General features: G+C 57.6%; 1 protein-coding gene across 18 annotated transcripts in view; it reads right to left on the reverse strand.

Annotated features, from left to right (window-relative positions):
* Positions 1-21012, reverse strand: part of CACNA1A (calcium voltage-gated channel subunit alpha1 A) — a 157322-nt gene that overhangs the window by 52810 nt on the left and 83500 nt on the right. For 13 of the 18 annotated variants that reach the window (XM_037887956.2, XM_043532900.1, XM_043532892.1 and 10 more), the window contains exons 18-29: positions 19555-19661; positions 17435-18280; positions 16213-16670; positions 14492-14630; positions 13774-13903; positions 11766-11825; positions 10277-10383; positions 6233-6244; positions 3102-3201; positions 2435-2595; positions 936-1076; positions 60-261 (exon numbers count right to left, since the gene is read on the reverse strand). In XM_037887956.2, coding sequence (XP_037743884.2) covers positions 60-261; positions 936-1076; positions 2435-2595; positions 3102-3201; positions 6233-6244; positions 10277-10383; positions 11766-11825; positions 13774-13903; positions 14492-14630; positions 16213-16670; positions 17435-18280; positions 19555-19661 — 2463 coding nt within the window. The remainder of the gene's footprint in view (positions 1-59; positions 262-935; positions 1077-2434; positions 2596-3101; positions 3202-6232; positions 6245-10276; positions 10384-11765; positions 11826-13773; positions 13904-14491; positions 14631-16212; positions 16671-17434; positions 18281-19554; positions 19662-21012) is intronic. The other 5 variants (XM_043532895.1, XM_043532902.1, XM_043532894.1 and 2 more) reach the window with 1 other exon arrangement.

Raw genomic sequence — 21012 nt, forward strand, 5'->3', positions numbered from 1 at the left:
GGGGCTGCTGTTGGGGAAGCAGGGACAGAGTGGCATGGTCCCCCTGACTTGGACTGCACCTCATTCTTCTCCAGGCTGTATTCCTCCATCATCTTATCCCCCTGTTCCTGGAACGTGATGATGATCAAGGCCACAAAAATGTTCACGAAGAAAAATGGGAAGACCACGAAGTAGACAACGTAGAAGATGGACATCTCCATACGATAGCCGGGGCTGGGGCCCTGGTTCTCATAGGTGGCATCCACCGAGTGTTTGAGGACTCTGCAGTGGGGAAGGAAGGAAGGTGGAAAGGGAAGGAAGAAAGCGAGAAAGATGGAAATAAGAAAGGGTAGGAGAGAGACAAACAGCAGCAAGGAGGAGTCAGTTCAAGCCTAATAGAAATTCCTGTCCCCAGCTAGGCTCATTCTGTGGTAATACCCTGGTAATATGGATGAGGAAAAAGCAGCCTAGAAGGTCCAAGGGCCAGATCTTCATCTGGTGTAACTCAGCACAGCTTCAATGAAGCTATGCATCTACAATAGCTAAGGAGTTGGCCCTACGCTCACGCAGCAGACGAGTGGCAGAACTGGGAACAGAACTCAAAAGTCCTGAAGCACATGCACATGCCCGTCTTTCCTTTTCACCTACGCCTTGGGAAAACTTTACAAAGGTGAGGGGCTACCATTCTCCCCATTTTACAGATGGGGAAACTGAGGCATGGAGAGGGGACATGACAGGCTCAGGGTCACCCAGCAGGCCAGCGGCAGAGCTGGAAGAGAACCCAGGTCTGCTGAGTCACAGTCTGGTGCTCTAGTCATTACGTCTCACTGCTCCAGGCTGAAGCAGCTACATTCAGCTGCGATCTAAGCGATGCTTCACCCCAGATCTCAGAGAGAAAAGGGTTAACCCCAGCCCTCTCCTGTACACACTGGCCCGCCCCCGTGGCAGCTCCTTACTGTGGCCAGCCTTCCCCCGTGGACACAGTGAAGAGAGTCAGGAGTGCCCACAGCACGTTGTCATAGTGGAACTCGTATTTCCTCCACTCCCGCTTCTGGGCTTTCACTTCATTGTCCTTCTCGTAGACCAGGTACTCGCCCCTGGGGACGAACAGACACCGTCAGCTGCACAGCCAGGAGGGCTGGGGCATAGCACTGGGCTCCTAAGGCCAGCTCCTGATCTCACTCACTTGGGAGCAGATCCTGAGTGAACAGCTTCACGCAGGCTAGGGGGCTCAATTCTGCTCCTGTTTGTGCTGGCTTCACGTTTGTGTAATGCCCGGCAGCAACTCCTGATCGACACCCCCGTCAGCGAGTAGGGACTCGGAGCCTTTGCCGTGGGCTCAGTTCTCCACCAGGCCTGAGCACAGCTTGGGTGCAGTTGGGTGTGGGAGGGCTGACAAGGACCCGATCACAGCAGTCTGACCTCCAGCCACCTGGCCCAGTGTAACTGAACCTGCAGGTAGCTCACTGGTACCAGGTCTTAAAAGGTGTAGGGCCCCTTACTCCACCACAGCCCCTTCCCTCCCCTATGTCAGCTGGGCCGGAGGGAACTCTGAAGGGGCACTCTCCGGCTGTTTTCAGATCACTCTATATGTCTCATAATCCACCCCACTGACTTTAGAGCCTGATTCTGATCTAATTTTCTCCAGTGTCAATAAGCGTCACTTTACTGAATCCCGGGAGCTACCTCAGAGTGAGTGGAGAATCAGGCCACTAGAGTCAGACCTGCTGACCCATTTGGGGCCTCTCTCCCTGATGTAAATCTGAAATAGCCCCACTGATGTCAATGGAGCAACACCAGTTCACACCATCGAAGGATCTGGCCCCACTGACTCCACTGCAGCCATGGCCAATTTACACCAGCTGGGATTCTGACCCCACTGACTCCAGTGGAGCAATGTCCCTTTACACCAGCTAGGAATCTGATCCCACTGACTTCAGCACAGTGATGCCGATTTACTCCAGGTGGGGAGTCACCCGGGTGTCACTCTGGCGTATGTGAGAGAAGCAGGCCATTGTAATTTCTACCCTATGCCCGCTGTGACTCTGTCCTTAAGCTCTGCCTTGCTCCGCCACGGGGCAAGGAAAGCTGCCAAGAGGAGGGTCATGATACCAGTAAGTAGGTGGGAGACACTAAGGGAGCGTAGGAACGAGCCGGGCTGTAAATCAGGAGTAACTCCACTGAAATCAGCGCCACTGGGCCAGTGCAAACTCAATGCTAAGTGAGCAGAGGTGAGGTCAGGCACTGCCTCTGCATTGGCCACCACCACTGTGTAGCTAGGCTACCCGCCAAGCGAGCAGAGCAGCTTTGCTCCACTCCTGGAGGCCGAACGGGACTACGGGGAACAGTGAGGCCCCCTGCTGAGAAGGTGGCTGGGGAAGCGGAAGTGTGAGGAGCCCAGGGATGGGTTGGGCCATGGCCAGGTGCTGAGAGACAGAGGAAGGTGGCTCCGTACCTACAGTCCTTCTCAAACTCCTTGGACTCATCCGTGCAGTAGAAGAACTTGCCCTTGAAGAGCTGGACGGCCACCACAGCGAAGATGAACATGAAGAGCATGTAGACGATGAGGATGTTGAGGACGTTTTTGAGAGAGTTCACCACGCAGTCAAAGACAGCCTGGAAAGGACGGGGGCCCCAGTCAGGACTGTATGAGGACTGCAGAGTCCAGACTAAACTTGCTCCACCCTCGAGTCCCACTTGGCCTGGTCCCATCTCCACATAGCCAGAAAACAGCCCCTTTCCCAAGCATGGCGCTCTGCAGTCAGGTCCACCTGGCCCATTAGGAACTGGCTGCCTATTTTTGAGGGGTTAAATGCCCAGAGATTAGCCTCACTTAGGTCACAGAGCAAGGCCGTGCCAGAGCTGGGGATAGAATCCAGGAGTCCTGGTCCTCAGGTCCCCTGCTCTACCCCACGAGACCTCCCAGAAACAAGAACAGAACCCAGGAGTTCTGACTCTGCACTAACAACTAGACACCACTCCTTCCCATAGCTGGGACTAGAACCCAATCTCCTGTCTCCCAGCCCCTTTTTCTGACCCCCGCACCTGCTCCTGCAAACCCCTGCCACTCCCCTCAGGCAGCCACAACTCCTTTATTTGCTCTCAACCATCCCTGCACCTACCTTGAGCTTTGGCAATCGCTTGATGGTTTTCAGGGGCCTGAGGACACGGAGGACACGCAGTGATTTGATGGTGTTAATGTCCTTCCCTTTGCTGCTGCCTCTGTAGAGACACGTTGGGTGGGGGTGGGAGAATGGGGAGAGAGAAGGGCGATGAGGCCCAGGCCCCTTGTGCCATTCTAGACACAGGGTTCTTCATGGAGGTCCATTCCCTTGGGCGCGGGGCACCCATCTGTTGGTGGGAGACTCTGGGTTACTGGGTCACTCCCAAGTGACTCATCTACAAGCCCGGGCCACCCCTAGCCCTTTTGTCTCCTCCTCACCTCTTGCACTCATCAGCTGCCATTCGGAGGTGCTCTTATCACACACCACCAAGTTGGCCCTTTCCTCATTATCCCAGAGAAGGTGGAGTTCAAAACCCTAATCTATTTATTTAATGTATTCTGTCTCTCCACCTATGTATCCGCAGTTTCTAACTAGCCATGCATCCATGGATCCATCCATCCACTCTACTTACTTACCTATGGTGTCTTTCCATCCATCCATCCACTCTACTTACCTACCTATCGTGTCTTTCCATCCATGGATGCATCCATCCATCCATCCACTCTACCTACCTATCTATCCACTCTACCTACCTACCTATGATGTCTTTCCATCCATCCATAGACAGACCCTGTGTTTCTCTCTAGTTGCCTAGCTCCCAGTCTGTCCTGGCTGGCGTCACCCTACGTGCTGGTCCACAGTGAGCAGTCTTGACCACACAAATCCCACATTTGAGGGGAGTGTAGGGTGATTTAGTTTGCCCAACTGATGGGTGGCATCCAGGACTGGGGAACACCTCCACTCCAGCACCCCACCAGACAGAAAATCCTGACTCCTACTAGAAAAACCCAGTTCACTCTCCTCACGGGGACGTCGTCATTCAATGATGAAACGCCGCAGTCTGAACAACCACCTCGTTCTTTGTCTTAGAAGTCATTTCCACAGAGCCAGCAGAAATTACCAAACCGTGCTTTGCAGACACCTCCACAAAGAGAAAAGGCAAAGAAGAAGGAACTCCTCCGCTGGGGAGCGGGGTGGGGCCCTTCACCAGGTGTTTGCTCTTCTACAGCGTCTTTCATCCAGGGACCTCAAAGCTCTTTACCAAGGTCGGTATCATTATCCGCATTTGACACGTGGGGAAACTGAGGCACTGAGTGGGGAAAGGACTTACCTATGGCTACTTCAGGAATTAGTGGCACAGGCGCAAGCTGAACGCAGGAGTCCTGGCTTCTGATCCTCTGCTCTAACCACCAGAACACACTCCCACTCCCCTGGCTCCCAGTTCCTTGCACTAACCACTAAACTACATAGTCCCCACTTCTTACAAGCAGCTGTGGTAAACGGCAACCACCGTAAGAGCAATGGGGTGGGTCACATCCAGGGAGAGGGGGAATTCAGTCTGATCTATTCAGTAGTTTTCCCCACTGTGAAATTTCTTTAATCACTCCCCCTCGCTGCACACACACGATTTTTTTTTATACCACTAGTGGAAGGGGCTTCAGCGTGGGCCCTGGAGCCTGAACATGTCCTGTCTATGGTTACTAGCCAGGCAGCTTCCCCATGCACACCCTGCCAATTGTGATCCCTGTTGTGGGGAGCAGGGAGTGAAGCCTTCATGGCCCATTCAATCCTGGCTTTGTTGGCGAGGCTGCCAATGAAAAGGGACAGGGATCGCTGATTGTGAGGAGAGTGGTTTGGGGCCATAGACATCTGTCCCACTAGGAACAAGGCTGAGACCCAGCAAATTCATTCCTCACAGAAGCCTCATTATCCACATTTTATAGACAGGGAAACTGAGGCACAGAGCGGCTATGCAACTTACCTAAGGCTACTTTGGGAGTTAACAGCACAGGTCAAACAGAACCTAGGAGTGCTGTGGCTGGCAGATGGGACCGATGTCTGGTGATAGGAAAAGTCCCTTTTTATTATTAGCTGCACACTAAGAACCCGTGTACTAATGACTCGGTCCCTAGAAGGGGCAGGACGGGAGCTCCTTCCAGCCCCAGATCTCAGCACAGACTGCTGGGCACTCTCACTTGCTCTTCTCCCCAGCACTGATTGGGTCATATGGGCAGATCCAGTCCAGAAGGTGCTGGATGTAATATAATCCAATAACACCAGGCCTGGGTCCCAGCCTGGGACAGGGGCTACACGATGATCATGGGTGCCCCCGGTATATGGGACGGCGGAGAGCTGGGCCACAATCTCACCCAAAGCCAGCCCCAGCCCGGAGGGCTGGAGTGGAACTGCTTCATGCCAAGCTGATGGGGAACTGGTGATTTTCCCACAGGGCTTCTCACTGCTGCTACTCACTGCGAGCTGCCCTGCTGCTCAGAACAACACTTTATCCATCACTAGCCTCTGTAAGGGACTTTGCAAACGTTCATTCTTCACCCTCACACCATCCACTGGGGGGGGGGTGTCAATCAGTATTATCCCCATTTCAGAGAAGGGGAAAGTGAAGCACAGAGAGAGAAACTGATTTGACCTAGATCACACAGCACATCAGTGGCAGAGCTGGGGATAGAACCCAGGAGTCTTAGCCCCAGTTCCCCATGTTCCAATCACTAGACCCCACTCCCCTACCAGAACTGGGAACAGAACACAGGCATTCTGCCTCCCAGCTTCCCCAGATAACTATCAGACACTTGGCAAGTCTCTCTCCTGGGAAAAGAACCCAGGCACCCTGACTCCCAGTTCCCCGCCCTTAGCACTGGACCCCACTCCCTCTTCTCAGTATAAGGTCACCAGGTTTGAGTTTCACAGGAACAATGCTGCGAAAGGCAACAAAGTATTCTGTACAAGGAAATCATTTCCTTAGAAGGGACCCACTGTCCCATTTTGGGAGACCCCATTCCAGCACAGGACCGAGACAGAGGCAACAAGGTGCCTTATGCCTGGGGGACAGAGAAATCTGGGTGGGTGTCCAGCAGAGGGGCCAATGACAAGAACTGACCTAAACGAGTGATGGACAGATCTTCCCATTCAAAGCAACGCATGATCATGAGCACAGGGAAATAAAGAGAACATAGGCAGAATGTGTACGAGAGAGAGAGAGAGAGAGAGAGAGAGAGAGAGAAAGACTTTACCGTGAGCTGCTCCTGTGTCAGGTGGCAGTGAAAGGGGAAAGACAAGGAGAGGTGAGTGACAATCAGAAAGAAAACACACGAGACGTACCCCAACAAAAACCACCAAATGGGTTGTCCCCACATCGGCACTGCTCTTGGAACGCCCAGCGCCCTGCTCAGAGCTTCACTCAAGCTCCTCCTCTTTCACCTCCTGGCCAGGAGATGGACTGAGCTGATGGACCAAACTGGGCTGAGCAAGGTCAGGATGCTGGTGTCAGGAGAACCTGAAAGCCAGGTCAAGGCTTGACAACTGGATCCAAACTCTGGTACCAAACAGGGCATTTTCCAACAGCTGGAGGATTCCCTGCATGTGGATGAGCTTTAAAATCATGAAGAGAGGACAAATCCTCAGGGTTTACTCCTCCCTTACCCAGCATTCACTCCTCCCTTACTCTGGGTTTGGCCTTTCCTTACTCCGACAAAACTACTAGTGAAATAAAATAAACTGAGGATAACTAACCAAATTGTGAATTCATTACTCCAGGTTTACTCACTCCCTACTCCAGGTTTACTCATGCCTTACTTGGGAAAAACTCCCAGTGAAGTCAAATAAATTGAGGGTGGTGTAAATCGGCAGAGCTGCATTGACTTCAATACAGCTGTGTTAACTGACACCAGCTTTTGGCCCCCTGGGGGCACAGCCTCTGCTCTCAGTTACACTGGTGTAACTCCGCTGACTTCAGTGAAGGTACCCTGGATTTCTGCCCGTGTGGAAGGAGAATCAGGCCAGACATCACATACAAAAGCAAGCCCAAGTGTAGCAATCAGCTCCTCAGGCCTCTTGTCACCAGCCCAGCTCAGAATAACTGTGGTTAGAGTAGCTTGTGGCAGAGCTAGAATCCAGCTGTCGAGACCCTGGGACGGCTGGTACTGATGCAGCAGCATGATCTAATGTGGTACGGAGGAGAGCAGCATACACAACCAGGTGAGACCGTAATGCAGCACAGCAGAACATCAATAGAGATACTTCGCTTGTGTTACCAAAATGGCTCAAACATTGGCTCAAACTGGTTCTAGGCTAGTGATGGAATCTTACGAAACTGACACGAAACAGGGTGACATAAACAAGGCTAACAGTGGGGAGCGAGGTGGGGAGGGGGAAAGCTGAAAGCTCTCTTCAGGGGGAGAGGCGGGTGGATTCAACCAATGGGGAAAAAGACTCTCCGGCAGGGGTGAGCAAACTGGCTGGAAAAGATTCCCACGCGACTCCCACCCCAGAGCCCTTTCGGATGGGTCTGAAATGCTCAGTTAACCCTTTAAAACCCATTCTTCCCTATATCTGCATTGCTGCTCGATGGATTAAATGCAAAATGGGTCTTGGCTCCACCAACACACTCCACTCCCCGAAATTACACAGCCCAGCTGCTGCCCAGTTCATGCCCCCCCCCCGACTATGGATTCCACCCATGATTTCACCAAACACTCCTAGAGGCATGCTGGTCATACCACCCGGCCTCAAGTTCAAGGGGAAAAAGGCAGGTCTGGGGAGATCTCCCTGGTCGGCATGCTTTGGAGGGTCACCCTGAAGTAGCCACTACTACAGGCCTCAGGGCTAGCCCAGCCCACATCCCTGCCGTTACAACCACCATGGGCTACTGCAGGGGTACAGAACCACTGGGGCACAGGTTTGCCCTAGCCACACATTCTTCTCTTCTGCCCCTCCCTCCTCCTCTACATCTCCCTGAACCATGCACATGGGCCTCCGGTGAAGACGGCAGAGCCAGTCTCGGGCTCCCTGCTGTGGAGGGTGCTCTGTGGGAGGAGGGGAATGGCTGTGCCTGCCCCAAGGCCCCTTCGCACCAGCCAAGCTAGCCCCCAGGGACCAGGGCGCAAGGCTACGGATGGCCCTGACTCTCATCTACACCAGTGTCACTCCAGTGGCATGACTCCGGGGTGGGGGAAAGGGGAACCAGGTGCCAGAGCTCTGCTTCAGCCCAGTTCAGAACAAACTCTCTCTAGAGTCAGGATATTTAACGAGCGGGGGCCCCCCTCTCCGCCTCACCTCACTGCAGTGGCAGCTGCCTCCAGCCTCAGCTGCTAGTCCTGGATGGGGACACAGCATTCACAGCCTGAACTTTCCATTCCCCTCCCTGCTCCTGCACAGGCCAGGGCACCCCAGCCCTGCAAACCCTCGGTTTCCCCAGGGAACGGACACACCCTGAAGCCTGGGGGATGCATCGAGACCACTGGGCTCTGGTCCGAACCCTGGCCGTGCCCAGTGGTACCAGCTGGGAAGGTGTCTCTGATTCACTGATGATGAACAGCCCTGGAGACTGCTGTCTCCTGAACTCCCATTCAGCACCGGGCCTGCCCTCTCCATGCCCTGCCGGGCTAACATGCTCACAGTCTTGACCCAAAGGACCAACCTCTCCAGGGAGCTCAGGTTCTGTGGCCCATTTTGGCTTCTCTGCCAATGAGGCATCCAATTAAGGCCGCCGGCAATGGTGTTTCATGGATACGAAGTGGGTGCCTGGTCCCACTGGGGAAAGGGCTGAGACCCCCTCAGACTCATCTCACACACAGGCCATCAGATGGCCATTACCAACCCAGCCTCGATTGCTCTCGTGACCTCCAAGTGAGAAGGCACGGCCAGTCCTTGGGCACGGCAGGCCCTGAAAAGGGACGGCTTGTCCAACAGCCCCAGCAGTTTGCCCAGCTCCACACAGAGGGTCAGGAATGGCGGGGGAAGCCCCCGTGCCTCCCAGCACAGACCATGCAGGGGGAGGATCAATCGGTGGGACAGCGCCAGGCATGCGCGGGGAGTGGGGAGATGCACATTCGGGGGTGCAGGGGGCGCTGGGAGCTGGACCCTTTGGCAATGCCCACTAGCAGCGATTCTCAGGGGTCCCAGCAGGCAGGCATGAGAGAGGTTGCTCAGCATGCCGTTTCCCTGCAGCAGGGGAAGCTCGCCACTGGGGGTGGCACACGGGGGCTGGAGATGACCCACCAGGACCCCGAGGGCTCTGCTGGCTCATGTGCCTGTTTCCATCCATCCTCCCGTAATAACCACTGACCCCACCGTCTGCTGACCCCTGTGCATTGCTTCACCAGGGCACAGAAGCTGCTCATGGGCTGAGCAAATCAACACTGGAAACTCAGTGCGTAATCCCCGGAACTGGTGCCGTGCTCGCCTTCTCTAGCTGTACACGCCCGGACGGGCTGGCTCTCACAACCGCCTGGAGCGGCTGGGCCCAGCACCCTCTCAGCACGTGAGAGATGGACAAGCAGCAGGGCCCAGCGTTACCCGCATGTCAGTCACAGAGCTGGGAAGGAGAACCCAGAAGTGCTCTAATGACCCCAGCACACTCCTTTCCAGAGCCAGGGCTAGAACCCAGGAGTCCTGACTCCCAGACACCCGCTCCCCCCCGCTCTAACCCCTGGACCGCACTCCCCTCCTGGAGCTGAGGAAAGTAAGGAGCCACCCTGCTCGAACTACGAGACCCCAGTCCTGCACTTGAGGCTCACCCAGGAGTTGGCACTCCAGATTTACTGAGCCGCTCCTGCTGGGCTCTGACTAGCACAGCGAAACCCTTTCTCCAAACTGGGCCTCGCTGCCCCATGGCTTTTGTTCAGTAAGGGATCTGCTGGGCCAGTCCTCGGGTGGCAGCGGAATATCACTGTGCTAATGGCTTGGGTGGCATCATAGTGCAAGGCCCTGAGAATCCTGCTCCCGAAGCCAACAGCGCTGGGCCTGACTGGGGCTGCGTGCACCAGCCTCCCTTTCGGGGAGCTCCTGCTCGGGACCACGTTCCTTTGTCCTGCGGATGAGGCCTCGGTTGTGGGCACTGCATGGCTAGGATGGACAGACATTATCTGGCCCTTGGGAGCGGCTCCACATGCTAGGGGCATCCCAAGCTGGTGGGGAGGTCGCTCCGCCATTCCATGCATGCTCTGTGATTGGCTGGGGGGAGGGTTGGCAGCGAATGGGGGTGCCCTGTCATGCAACAAGCCAGGAGCTGGATCTGGGGAGGAGTGCAAGTGAGAGAGCTCCAGCAAGTAACTCACGTGAAGGCAAAGGCCACCAGTGCTCCGCTGACCACGATGAAATCCAGGATGTTCCACAGGTCCCGGAAATAGGCGCCTTGGTGAAGAACCAGCCCCAGGTCGACCATCTGTGGCAGGGAGCAAAGCTCAGGCAGAGGGTCAGCAAGGCGGCTCGCTCCGTGCTGGCTGCTGCTGAGGGTGAAAAGGCTGCTCCCCTTTCCAATCGCACCTCGCTCTGCTCAGCCCCAGGTCCCAGTGCGCTCAGCAGAGCAGGGGCCATCCCACTCTCTTCCTTTCACAGAGAGGGAAACTGAGGCACGGTGTGGGGACGTGACTTACTCAGGGGAGGGCTGGGACCAAGTCTCCTGAGTCTAGAAGGAGTTGGGCCTGTTCTGCTAGCCAGATGGAGGGACAAGAGCTACCCAGCAGCTGGCATCATCTGGGCTTTAAGGGACAATTCGCTCTTCCCAAGCTTAATTCAAACTAACCCAGAGGCAAACCCTGTCACTGCTGAGAGCCCCCAGTGACTGAGAGGTACTGAGCTTAAATAATTCCTCTCCCTCTCCAGTATTTATCCCTCTGATATATTTATAGAGAGCAATCATATCTCCTCTCATCCTTCTTTTAGTTAGGCTAAACAAGCCAAGCTCCTTGAGTCTCCTTTCATAAGACAAGTTTTCCATTCCTCGGATCATCCTAATAGCCCTTCTCTGTACCTGTTCCAGTTTGAATTCATCCTTCTTAAACATGGGAGACCAGAACTGCACACAGTATTCCAGGTGAGGTCTCACCAGTGCCTTGTATAATGGTACTAAAACCTCCTTATCCCTACTGGAAATACCTCTCCTGATGCATCCCAGGACAGCATTAGCTTTTTTCACAGCAAGTTCTACCCTTCCAGCTCTGCACGCCTCATCCCCCATCAGCTGCGCGGTAAGGAAATGCCGGCAGAGCCATTGTGAGGGACCAGTCTCCTCTCTCAGCTTCTCCCCCTCCAGGTCACTCCTTCCCTGTCCTGGTGACGGGGAACGGACAGGCTCCAAGATGGGGGCTCCAGACCTATTGGGCCACTCCATCCCCTCCTCCCAGGCTGGAGGCCCCCCGGGGAAGAACTGACAGGTGGTCCATACATGCAGAGAGTTGGGGGGGGGGAGGGGGCAAGGGCTGTATTTAATGGACTGATGGGCTGTTGGCCTGGTGCCTTCTGTGGCTAATGGCAGAAGGATGCCTTGGCCATCCTGGCCAGGGGTGGGATGAGAAACAAGCTGTTAGGAATTAGAGGAGCTGCTAACACAGGGGATTCCAGGGCAGCGTCCGCCCCGTGACACTGATCCCCACCTAGGGTGGTAACGTGGGAGGATGAGCTCATCCTTTCTCTGCAGCAACACCGGGGGAACCCACAGGGCTGGTGGCTGGGTCAGACACCGTGGAGATCTCCTGCCCCGGCTGCTGTGGGTAAATCCACCCCACCCCGCGATATGGCCCAGGCCCTGGTCCCTGCCAGACTCACCTTAATGACCATCTCAAAGGTGAAGACGCCCGTGAAGACATAGTCAAAATAGCGCAGAACCTTTGGGGGAGAAGAGAGGGAGGATCTCAAATGCCCCTCTGGCTCCTCTAGCTAGCACCCCAGGGCAGGAGGAGACGCTGCCTTAATCACACTGCAGCCAGGGTCCGGCCGAGCCAGTCCAGGAGCCCCAGCTGACGCTGGCACAAGGGGGCCAGGAGTGGTTTGGGGAGGCTGTCTGAGACCCACCAGGGTCACAGAGCGCAGAAGCCACTAAGTAAGTGTTCCAAGGGGAACGGCCCAGATTCAGACCAGCGATAGCCCATTCCCAACCCCTGTGCTGCCTAGTGCTTGGCCTCCAGGACCAAAGCAGGACCTATGGATGCAGGCGTTGCATCTCCCCACGGGTCTCTGGTGGGTGCTCCCCATTTCCCCCATCACTCTTCCATGGGGATGGCCTTTGGATGGGGTTTTCACGCCCCCCCCCATGCCCTTAGGGTCCCCACTCAAAAACTTAGGGTGGGTGCAACCTGTAGTCATAGATACCCTGGGCACTCGCAGCGAGTGGCCAGGTGGGAACCCAGGTGTCCTACTCAGACTGCAACATGGGTCCTTTCTGTTCCGTCTCCCTCAAACTCCCCCTGCAGCAGTTCCAGGCAGATAAAGGATTCTTCTTCACTTCCTGACCCGTCATACTTTGGCACCTGGCTGTTAAACAGCTGCTGTGCCCCACCTTAGAAAGGGGTGAACTTCCATGGTGCGTGAGTGATCCCTGCGAGGTGCTGCTGGGTGGCTGTTGAACAGCTCCTGTGCCCCACCCGAGAGGGGGCTGCATACTAGCGCCAGGCAGAGCCACGCTTTGTGTTCAGTTAACACAAGGCTTTAGGAGCCCCCCTTTGGAGACGCACCAGCTTGTTATCAGGCTCATCAGGGTCTGCAGAAGTTGCGTGCAGGGAAGGGGAAAGCGGAGGAGGCATGGGACTTGGCTGAGACCTGCTTCCCCTCCCCTTTGGGGATGCTGCTCTAATTCTTTCACTCTGCTCTCTCCAGCAGGCCCATGCGTGCGGGAGTTGGCCAGCGTGGCTCTCAGAGAGGAAACTGCAGTGTCAGCTGGCGGGAGAGCTGGGTGGTGATTTATGGAGCTCTCACTCCCGGCTGCCTCCCTCCTAACCTACTTTAGCACAGCTGCAGTGCTGCAGAAAAGCAAGAGGAAGGGGAGAGGCCTTTGGCTTTACTTTGGGAAGGGGCGGATGCTAACAGTTGCACCTCGCGTGCTGGGCTCCAATGCCAGAAGGGTGGCACCGGGGCAGCCTGCTTTCTGTTCACTCCCCAGGCATTGCCTCTCTAGCTTTCAGCGTCAGTTTAGACCTGCGGAAAGTTGCCAGTTTGGCACCCCTAGAGACTGGAGGGCACAGCCGGTGTGGCGGGGGCAAGCTCCCCCCGTATGCCACCCCCCACCAATATGCCTCAGCCATGATGCAGAGATCCCTTGTTAGGGGTGTTAAGAACATAAGAACAGCCACAATGGGTCAGACCAAAGGTCCATCTAGCCCAGTGTCCTGTCTACCGACAGTGGCCAATGCCAGGTGCCCCAGAGGGAATGAACAGAACAGGGAATCATCCAGTGATCCATCCCCTGTTGCCCATTCCCAGCTTCTGGCAAACAGAGGCTAGGGACACCATCCCTGCCCATCCTGGCTATTAGTCATTGATGGACCTAGCCTCCAGGAACTTCTCTAGCTCTTTTTTGAACCCTGTTATAGTCTCTGTGTCCTGTTGAGTCCTTGGCCTCTCTCCTGAGACTGCCAATAAGGAACGCAGGAAGTGTCAGCTGTGGTGTGAGTGCCTAGAAAATGGTCTGAGAAGCCTGAACCTACGGTTCATAGGCCACTGAACAGACACCAGGCAGTGATGACATCTGGGGGGATAGGTTTTGACTGGATTGCCTAGAAGGGCAGAAGCCTTCAGCCCCCCTGGGGTAGGGCGGGCTCAGCTCAGCGGTGGGACTTACGTTGTTGCGGGTAGCGTTGGGCTGCACAGGGTCCTCAGCGGCCAGCGCGATGCTGCTCATGGCGATCACCATCAGGATGCACATCTCAAAGTAGCGCAGGTTCACGATGTAATGGCAGAGCCTGCGGAACCTGGGCCGGGCAAAGACGGCACATGGCACCCCGGGCCAGTGGCCCCCAGACTCACTGTGTCCCCCCACCCTGGAGCAGACCAATGCGCCCCTCTGGCCTGGTATCCACCCCCCACCCTGGAGCAGACCAATGGGCCCCTCTGGCCTGGTATCCACCCCCCACCCTGGAGCAGACCAATGGGCCCCTCTGGCCTGGTATCCACCCCCCACCCTGGAGCAGACCAATGGGCCCCTCTGGGCCAGCAGTCACCCCTCCTTGCCACACCAGATCAGGATCACAATTCACAAAGCCAATAGCTGACCCCCATTCATGGCCTATACTTGATGTTTCAGAGTAAGGCACAAACCCCCACAATGCACCTGGCCAGCTACGCATGCTGCCGGGGTCCCCCCACCCCCGCAGGCCAGATGCTCACTCCTAAGTCTGAAGCAGGGAGTTCAAACACAGGAGGGCTGGATGCCCATTGGCCGACTTCCCTCACTTAGGGGTGAGGGGTACTAATAGCCAGGACATTCCTGGCATGTGCCCACCGTCTGCCCGCGGGCACTGGTTGGCTCAGTTCCCCGCCCCGACGAGAGCTGTACTCACGGATTGGTGGTGGAGAGGATGAACATGGAGCTGTAGGGAACCATGGGCTTGGGCCCATTCCCCTCCTGCTCGCCATCCTCCTCCTCTTTCTTCTCTTCCTCCTTCTTTGGCAGTGGGTCTGGATTGGCATTTTTATTCACTGCACAGGAAAGAAGGATGAAGTGAAGTGAAGTGGTCAGCACTGACCTGGGACCCTGGAACCAGACACGGCACAGCTGCTGCCTTCCTGCCAGCTTACAGGGGAGCGAGTGTCATCCCTGCAGGCACGGGCAGGGAGACCCAGGCCTGGCAGAGGTCACCTGAGACTACTGCTGCCGATGGGGAGATGGCTCTGGGGGCGCCCCTTGGGCCCTGTGCTGCATGGCTCTTTAATGCTAACAGCATGCTGCCTCCCCACGCGTGGTGCTAGGGTTAAGGCCAGAGAGCTCCCTAACCCTCCTTAGGAAGGGGAGCTCAGGGGAGACACACACACAGACACTCCCAGTGTGTGAAGCCTCAGCAATGGCAGGGAACTGATTAGGAGAGACCTGCCCAGAGGGACCCAGGAGGTGCCCCACGCCCCATGCAGCAGAGTAGGTGAACCCCCCACCCCCAAAAGTCCCTGCCAATCTGACCCGGGGGAAATTCCTCTCCACCCCAGATCGGGCAACCCTGAGCATGTGAGCCAGACCCACAGCCAGGCATCTAGCCAGAGAATTCTCTGTACCCTCTTGGAGCACCGACCCACCCAACCGGTGCCTGTTTCTGTCTATGGTTGAGCTCTGATCCCTTAGGGCTGATTTGTCTTCGAGAGGTCCCATCTAATGGTCATGGGCTACTCCCTCTAAATTGGGACCAGCCCTGAATCTCAGGAGAGATGCCCCCACGGATCTCACTCCCACACGTAAGAACATAAGAGCGGCCACACTGGGTCAGACCAAAGGTCCATCTAGCCCAGTATCCTGTCTTCTGACAGTGGCCAGTGCCAGGTGCTTCAAAGGGAATTAACAGAACAGGGCAATTATCAAGTGATCCATCCCCTGTTGCCCACTTCCAGCTTCTGGCAAACAGACGCTACGGACACCATCCCTGCCCATCCTGGCTAATAGCCATTGATGGACCTATCCTCCATGAATTTATCCAGTTCTTTTTTGAACCCTGTTATAGTCTTGGCCTTCACAACATCCTCTGGCAAGGAGTTCCACAGGTTGACTGTGCGTTGTGTGAAAAAATACTTCCTTTTGTTTGTTTTAAACCTGCTGCCTATTAATTTCATTCGGTGGCCCCTAGTTCTTGTGTTATGAGAAGGAGTAAATAACACTCCCTTATTTACTTTCTCCGCACCAGCAATGATTTTATAGACCTACGTCACATCCCCCCTTAGTCGTCTCTTTTCCAGGCTGAAGAGTCCCTGTTTTATTAATCTATCCTCATACGGAAGCCGCTCCATACCCCTAATCATTTTTGTTGCCCTTTTCTGAACCATTTCCAAGTCCAATAGATCTTTTTTGAATTGGGGTGACCACATCTGCACACAGTATTCAAGATGTGGTCAAAAAGTTTGAAAAAAGTTGGAAAACCACTGCACTAAGCAGTCCCACTTCCCCTAGGGCCTACGCTGAGGGCGGATCGAGCGCTGCCCCGTGGCGAATACGCTGGGGACGGATCGAGCGCTGCCCAGCGGCGAATACGCTGGGGGCGGATCGAGCGCTGCCCGGAGTTACCCCCCACCCAGTGCCTACCTTGCACGACGGTGTTGTTGATGGGTGGTGTGAAGGTGGCTGGGATATCCACTGTGGTGTGCTCGGGCTTCTTGGCAGCCTTGGCTGGGTTGTTCTGGGTGCTGGGGTTGGTGACTATAAGGCTGTTCTCGGGGGTTTTCGGGGGCCCGGGCTGGGGCAGGTTGCTGGGTGCCTGGCGGTTGGCAGCATTCTGGGAGTTGGGGGGCGGCTGGCCCAGGGTGCCAGGAAGGTTGTGGGATGCCCGGATGGCCATGCAGTTGGCATGGTGGCCCACCTTGGCTGGGCTCTGGAGGTGGCTGGCGTTGTGGGGGATCGAGGGCTCCGTGGTGGCTAGTTTGTTGTTCTTCATGTTGTCTATGTCCTCCGCCACCTGTGGCTCGTGGCGCCCCATGTCCTGCTGGATCGGCCGCGTGGTGGAGAGGTTCGGGCCGGGCACTGAGCTGGGGCCTTGGTTCTCTCTACGGCAGCAACGCAAAGAAAAAGACCCAGATCAGAGTCAGGGAGTAGGAGGCCTCGTCTCCCTTCTGAACAACCTAAACAGCCTGCTGCTATGACCCCACTGAACTGCTGGCTCAGGTGATCAGGGAATGGGACATGGGACCTTCCCTTCTAGGGGCACCAGCTCCAATCTGGCCCCAGGCTGGTGGTGCGGGACTGGCTGACTGCTGGGGCAGTGCTGGTCAATGACTGATAATCACCTCCATCTGTGATGGCTGTTTGCTGGCCCGTATGGAACCAGTTCTTGGATCTCAGTCCAGTTCCCAGAGGGACAAGTGTCAGGAGGATGTGGCCAAGAAGACATTGGTGCCTGTCTGAAATGCTCCCAGCAGAGAGGGGGAAGTGAAGGGCCCTGGGCTTGATAGTTGATACATCCCCTGTTGAGCGGGGAACCAGCTGGCTCCACCCCTTGCTTCCCTTTTCCCAGCCCCTTGGTCCTTCCTTGGCCCCTTTCTCCAGCCCCAGCCCTGTGCCCACTGCTGGCTGAGCGAGGGCCCTGCACTCTGAAAATGGGGGGTCCTGTCTCTGAAATAACTCCGATCTGGCTTCCGATCACCACAGCACCCCTCCCCCATGGTACAACTCCAATCCTCTGGACAGAAGCAAGGAGATCGGGGGGCAGAGTTCCCATTTCCCCCAGCCCTGTCCCCCCCCGCCTCATCGATCCCTGGCAGCTGTCGTGCCCGGGGACCCTCCCACCCCACCCCCAGGTGCCCCCACTCACTTCCTGCGCCGGTGCCGCCTCTCCCTGTCGTCCCTCTTGCCGCCGGTGTCGTAGGTGGACTGCGCGGCATGCCGGTGGCGCCGGCGTCTCTCCCCGTCGAGCTGCTCCCCCTCCACGTTCCCGCAGGAGGGCCGGCTCCCCTCCCGGTGCCGCAGTCGCCGCTCCACCTTGCTGCCCTCGTCCCTGCCCCCGCCGCCCTCCTCTCCAATCCGGCGGTGAGCCCGGTGCCGCCGATGATCCCGCTCGCCCTCGGCCATCCGGGGCGACCCGCTGCGGCTCTCTTTGCTGCCCCCTTGACGGCGCTGGTGCCTGCGGTGGGGGTCGACAGCTCTGATCCGCTCCGAGGTGCTGTCGCGGAAGCCCTGCTCCTGGCTGCTCTCGTGACCCTGGCTGGGATAGTCCAGGTCCCGGTAGGTGCCGTCCTGGTTCAGATCAGTCTCCTTGCTCCCGCTGCGCTGCCGTCGGGCCTCAAGACCCTCTGCCTCAGGTTGCTCATAGCTGCGGGAGCTGCTAAACTCCCGCGAGCGCTCGTGGTAGCGGGCCTGCTTGCGCAGGAAATCCTCGGCCCGCTGCTGGCTGAAGCGCTGCTCCATGGAGGGCTCGCTGGGCCGGGTCTTGTTGGTGTTGTTGTTGCGGTTCTCCTGGGGGTCAACCACCAGCGGCCGGTCCAGGTGGGTCTTGATGTCAGGCCGCATGGCCCGGGCATAGGTCATCTTCCATTGGTCCTCGGGGTCCAGCTCATTGTACAGGGCTTCCCGGCTCGCCAGCAGATTGTGCTTCCGCATCTCGCTCGTTCTCTGTTCCCAGACAGACTTGGAGGATTTTTGGTTCTTCTGCTGCTCTTTCCTGAAGCCGAAACAGGGTCAGATTCTTGAAACACCATTAGAATTGAGCTGCTTTTCCTCCCCCACCACAGCCAGCGCCCTGCCCCGCTCCCCACGGCGCCCCCTGCTGGGAGGAGCTGGGACTGGAGTAGCTGGGAACTCCTCCCATAGCCAGTGCTCCTGCCCCGCTCCCCACGGCGCCCCCTGCTGGGAGGAGCTGGGACTGGAGTAGCCGGGAGCTCCTCCCATAGCCAGCGCCCTGCCCCGCTCCCCACGGCGCCCCCTGCTGGGAGGAGCTGGGACTGGAGTAGCTGGGAGCTCCTCCCATAGCCAGTGCTCCTGCCCCGCTCCCCACGGCGCCCCCTGCTGGGAGGAGCTGGGACTGGAGTAGCCAGGAGCTCCTCCCATAGCCAGTGCTCCTGCCCTGCTCCCCACGGCGCCCCCTGCTGGGAGGAGCTGGGACTGGAGCAGCCGGGAGCTCCTCCCATAGCCAGCGCCCTGCCCCGCTCCCCACGGCGCCCCCTGCTGGGAGGAGCTGGGACTGGAGTAGCCGGGAGCTCCTCCCATAGCCAGTGCTCCTGCCCCGCTCCCCACGGCGCCCCCTGCTGGGAGGAGCTGGGACTGGAGTAGCCGGGAGCTCCTCCCATAGCCAGCGCCCTGCCCTGCTCCCCACGGCACCCCCTGCTGGGAGGAGCTGGGACTGGAGTAGCCGGGAGCTCCTCCCATAGCCAGCGCCCTGCCCCGCTCCCCACGGCGCCCCCTGCTGGGAGGACTTGGGACTGGAGTAGCCGGGAGCTCCTCCCATAGCCAGCGCCCTGCCCCGCTCTCCGCGGCGCCCCCTGCTGGGAGGAGCTGGGACTGGAGTAGCCGGGAGCTCCTCCCATAGCCAGCGCCCTGCCCCGCTCCCCACGGCGCCCCCTGCTGGGAGGAGCTGGGACTGGAGTAGCTGGGAACTCCTCCCATAGCCAGTGCTCCTGCCCTGCTCCTCACGGCGTCCCCTGCTGGGAGGAGCTGGGACTGGAGTAGCCGGGAGCTCCTCCCGTAGCCAGCGCCCTGCCCCGCTCCCCACGGCGCCTCCTGCTGGGAGGAGCTGGGACTGGAGTAGCCAGGAGCTCCTCCCATAGCCAGCGCCCTGCCCCGCTCCCCTTGTCTCTAGCTGTCCTGAGAACAGACCCTGCAACATGAGCCAGTGCCGAGGCTCAGCAGCCCACGGTCAGACACCGCGTCACGGAACAAGAGAGCTTGAGGGCTCCGGTACGTGCCCTGGCCGCCGGTGTCGCTACCTACGGCACTTACACCGCTATAGACATGCTGGCTGCAGACAGGGGGCTCACTTCCGCCACCTCCTTGGCTTTCTGTAGTGCAAGTTTTTGGTTGGCCACCTCCTCCTCTTCTTGTTCATCCTGATAGGCACAGACACGGGTGAGCATTAGCGGCGTTTGAGCCCCATCAACCTGTCCCTTTGGCGACAGAAGCATTGGTGTGTAACTCAGCCCCGCCTGGCGCGGCGGCTCTGTCCCCTTTCGGGGGGTGTGTGTGTGTGAGACCACACAAGGGGTGACAAGCCTGCTGCAGCCTTGGCAAACCGCTCGGGCATAGGTGCTGACTCCGCGGATGGAGCACCCCCAGGGAAAAAATGGTCCCCCTCTATCAGCACCTCCCCCTCCCTCCCCACACCTCCTGCCGCGGATCAGCTGGCATGCAGGAGGCTCTGGAGGGGAGGGGGAGGAGTGAGGGCGGGGGAGGGGGCGGGAAGAGGCGGGGTTGGGCTTGGGGGAAGGGGTGGAGCAGGGGTGGGGCCTGGGGCGCAGTAGGGGTCTAGCCCCCCCAGGGAAAGGACCAAGTTGGCGCCTGTGAGCCCAGGAGACTCCTGCTTCAAGATCCAGGGCGATACTTGCAGCTCCCCAGCCAGGTGTGGCCGCAAGGCTAGGATGCCCATCCTCCCGCTCCACGAGCTAAGGGAGAATTCAGGAGCCCCAGGCCAGACCATGGGACCATCAGCTCCTCTGGTGTAAGCTCCTGGCTAGCACAGGGCACCACCAGCACCCGTACAGCCAGCCCAGCAACTGGGATTCGACCGAAGTATCCCAGCCCGCAAGAGCCTGAATTGGTGTGTGCTGTGGACGGAGAACAGGCAGGAACAAATTCTGCCAATGCCCGAGCCTCAGCAATGGCAGGGAACGGATTAGGTGAGATGAGCCCAAGTGATCCCAGCGGGCACCCCGCGCTGCAGAGGAAATCGAAAAAATCACAAGAGTCCTACCAATCTGACCTGGAAGGGAAGTTCCTTCCCCACCCCAGATCTGTAGACCCCAAGAACATGAGCCAGGCCCACCAGCCTGGCATTTAGACACAGGATTCTCTGTACCACCTCGGAGGACTGGGCCCACCCCAACCAGTGTCCTGTCTCCAGCTGTAGCTGGTCTTTCTTGCTTCAGAGGAAGGTGAAAACCTCTCAGAATACATCATCCCTAGCTGCTAGCTGTGTAGGCCCTAGGACACACAGCTGAGGAATCCTGATGCCACCGCTCCCATGGACTCCAGGGAGGGGTGTGTGATCTGCGTCTCTCTGGGGCAAAGGAGAGCCTGGGGCTGAGGGGCGGACAGGGGAGCGTGTTCCTCTTATTGTGCAAGGAAGCCAGGAGTCCGACAAGCTCCCGGGGGCGAGAGGTAGGAAACAGGTGACGGAAGATTAGCCAGAAAGCCCAGGGGCTGGGGCAGCTCCTGCGCTGGAAAGAGCAGTGTCAGTAGCTT

This window comes from Chelonia mydas, chromosome 20 (assembly GCF_015237465.2).
Source record: "Chelonia mydas isolate rCheMyd1 chromosome 20, rCheMyd1.pri.v2, whole genome shotgun sequence".
Taxonomy (NCBI): Eukaryota; Metazoa; Chordata; order Testudines; family Cheloniidae; genus Chelonia; species Chelonia mydas.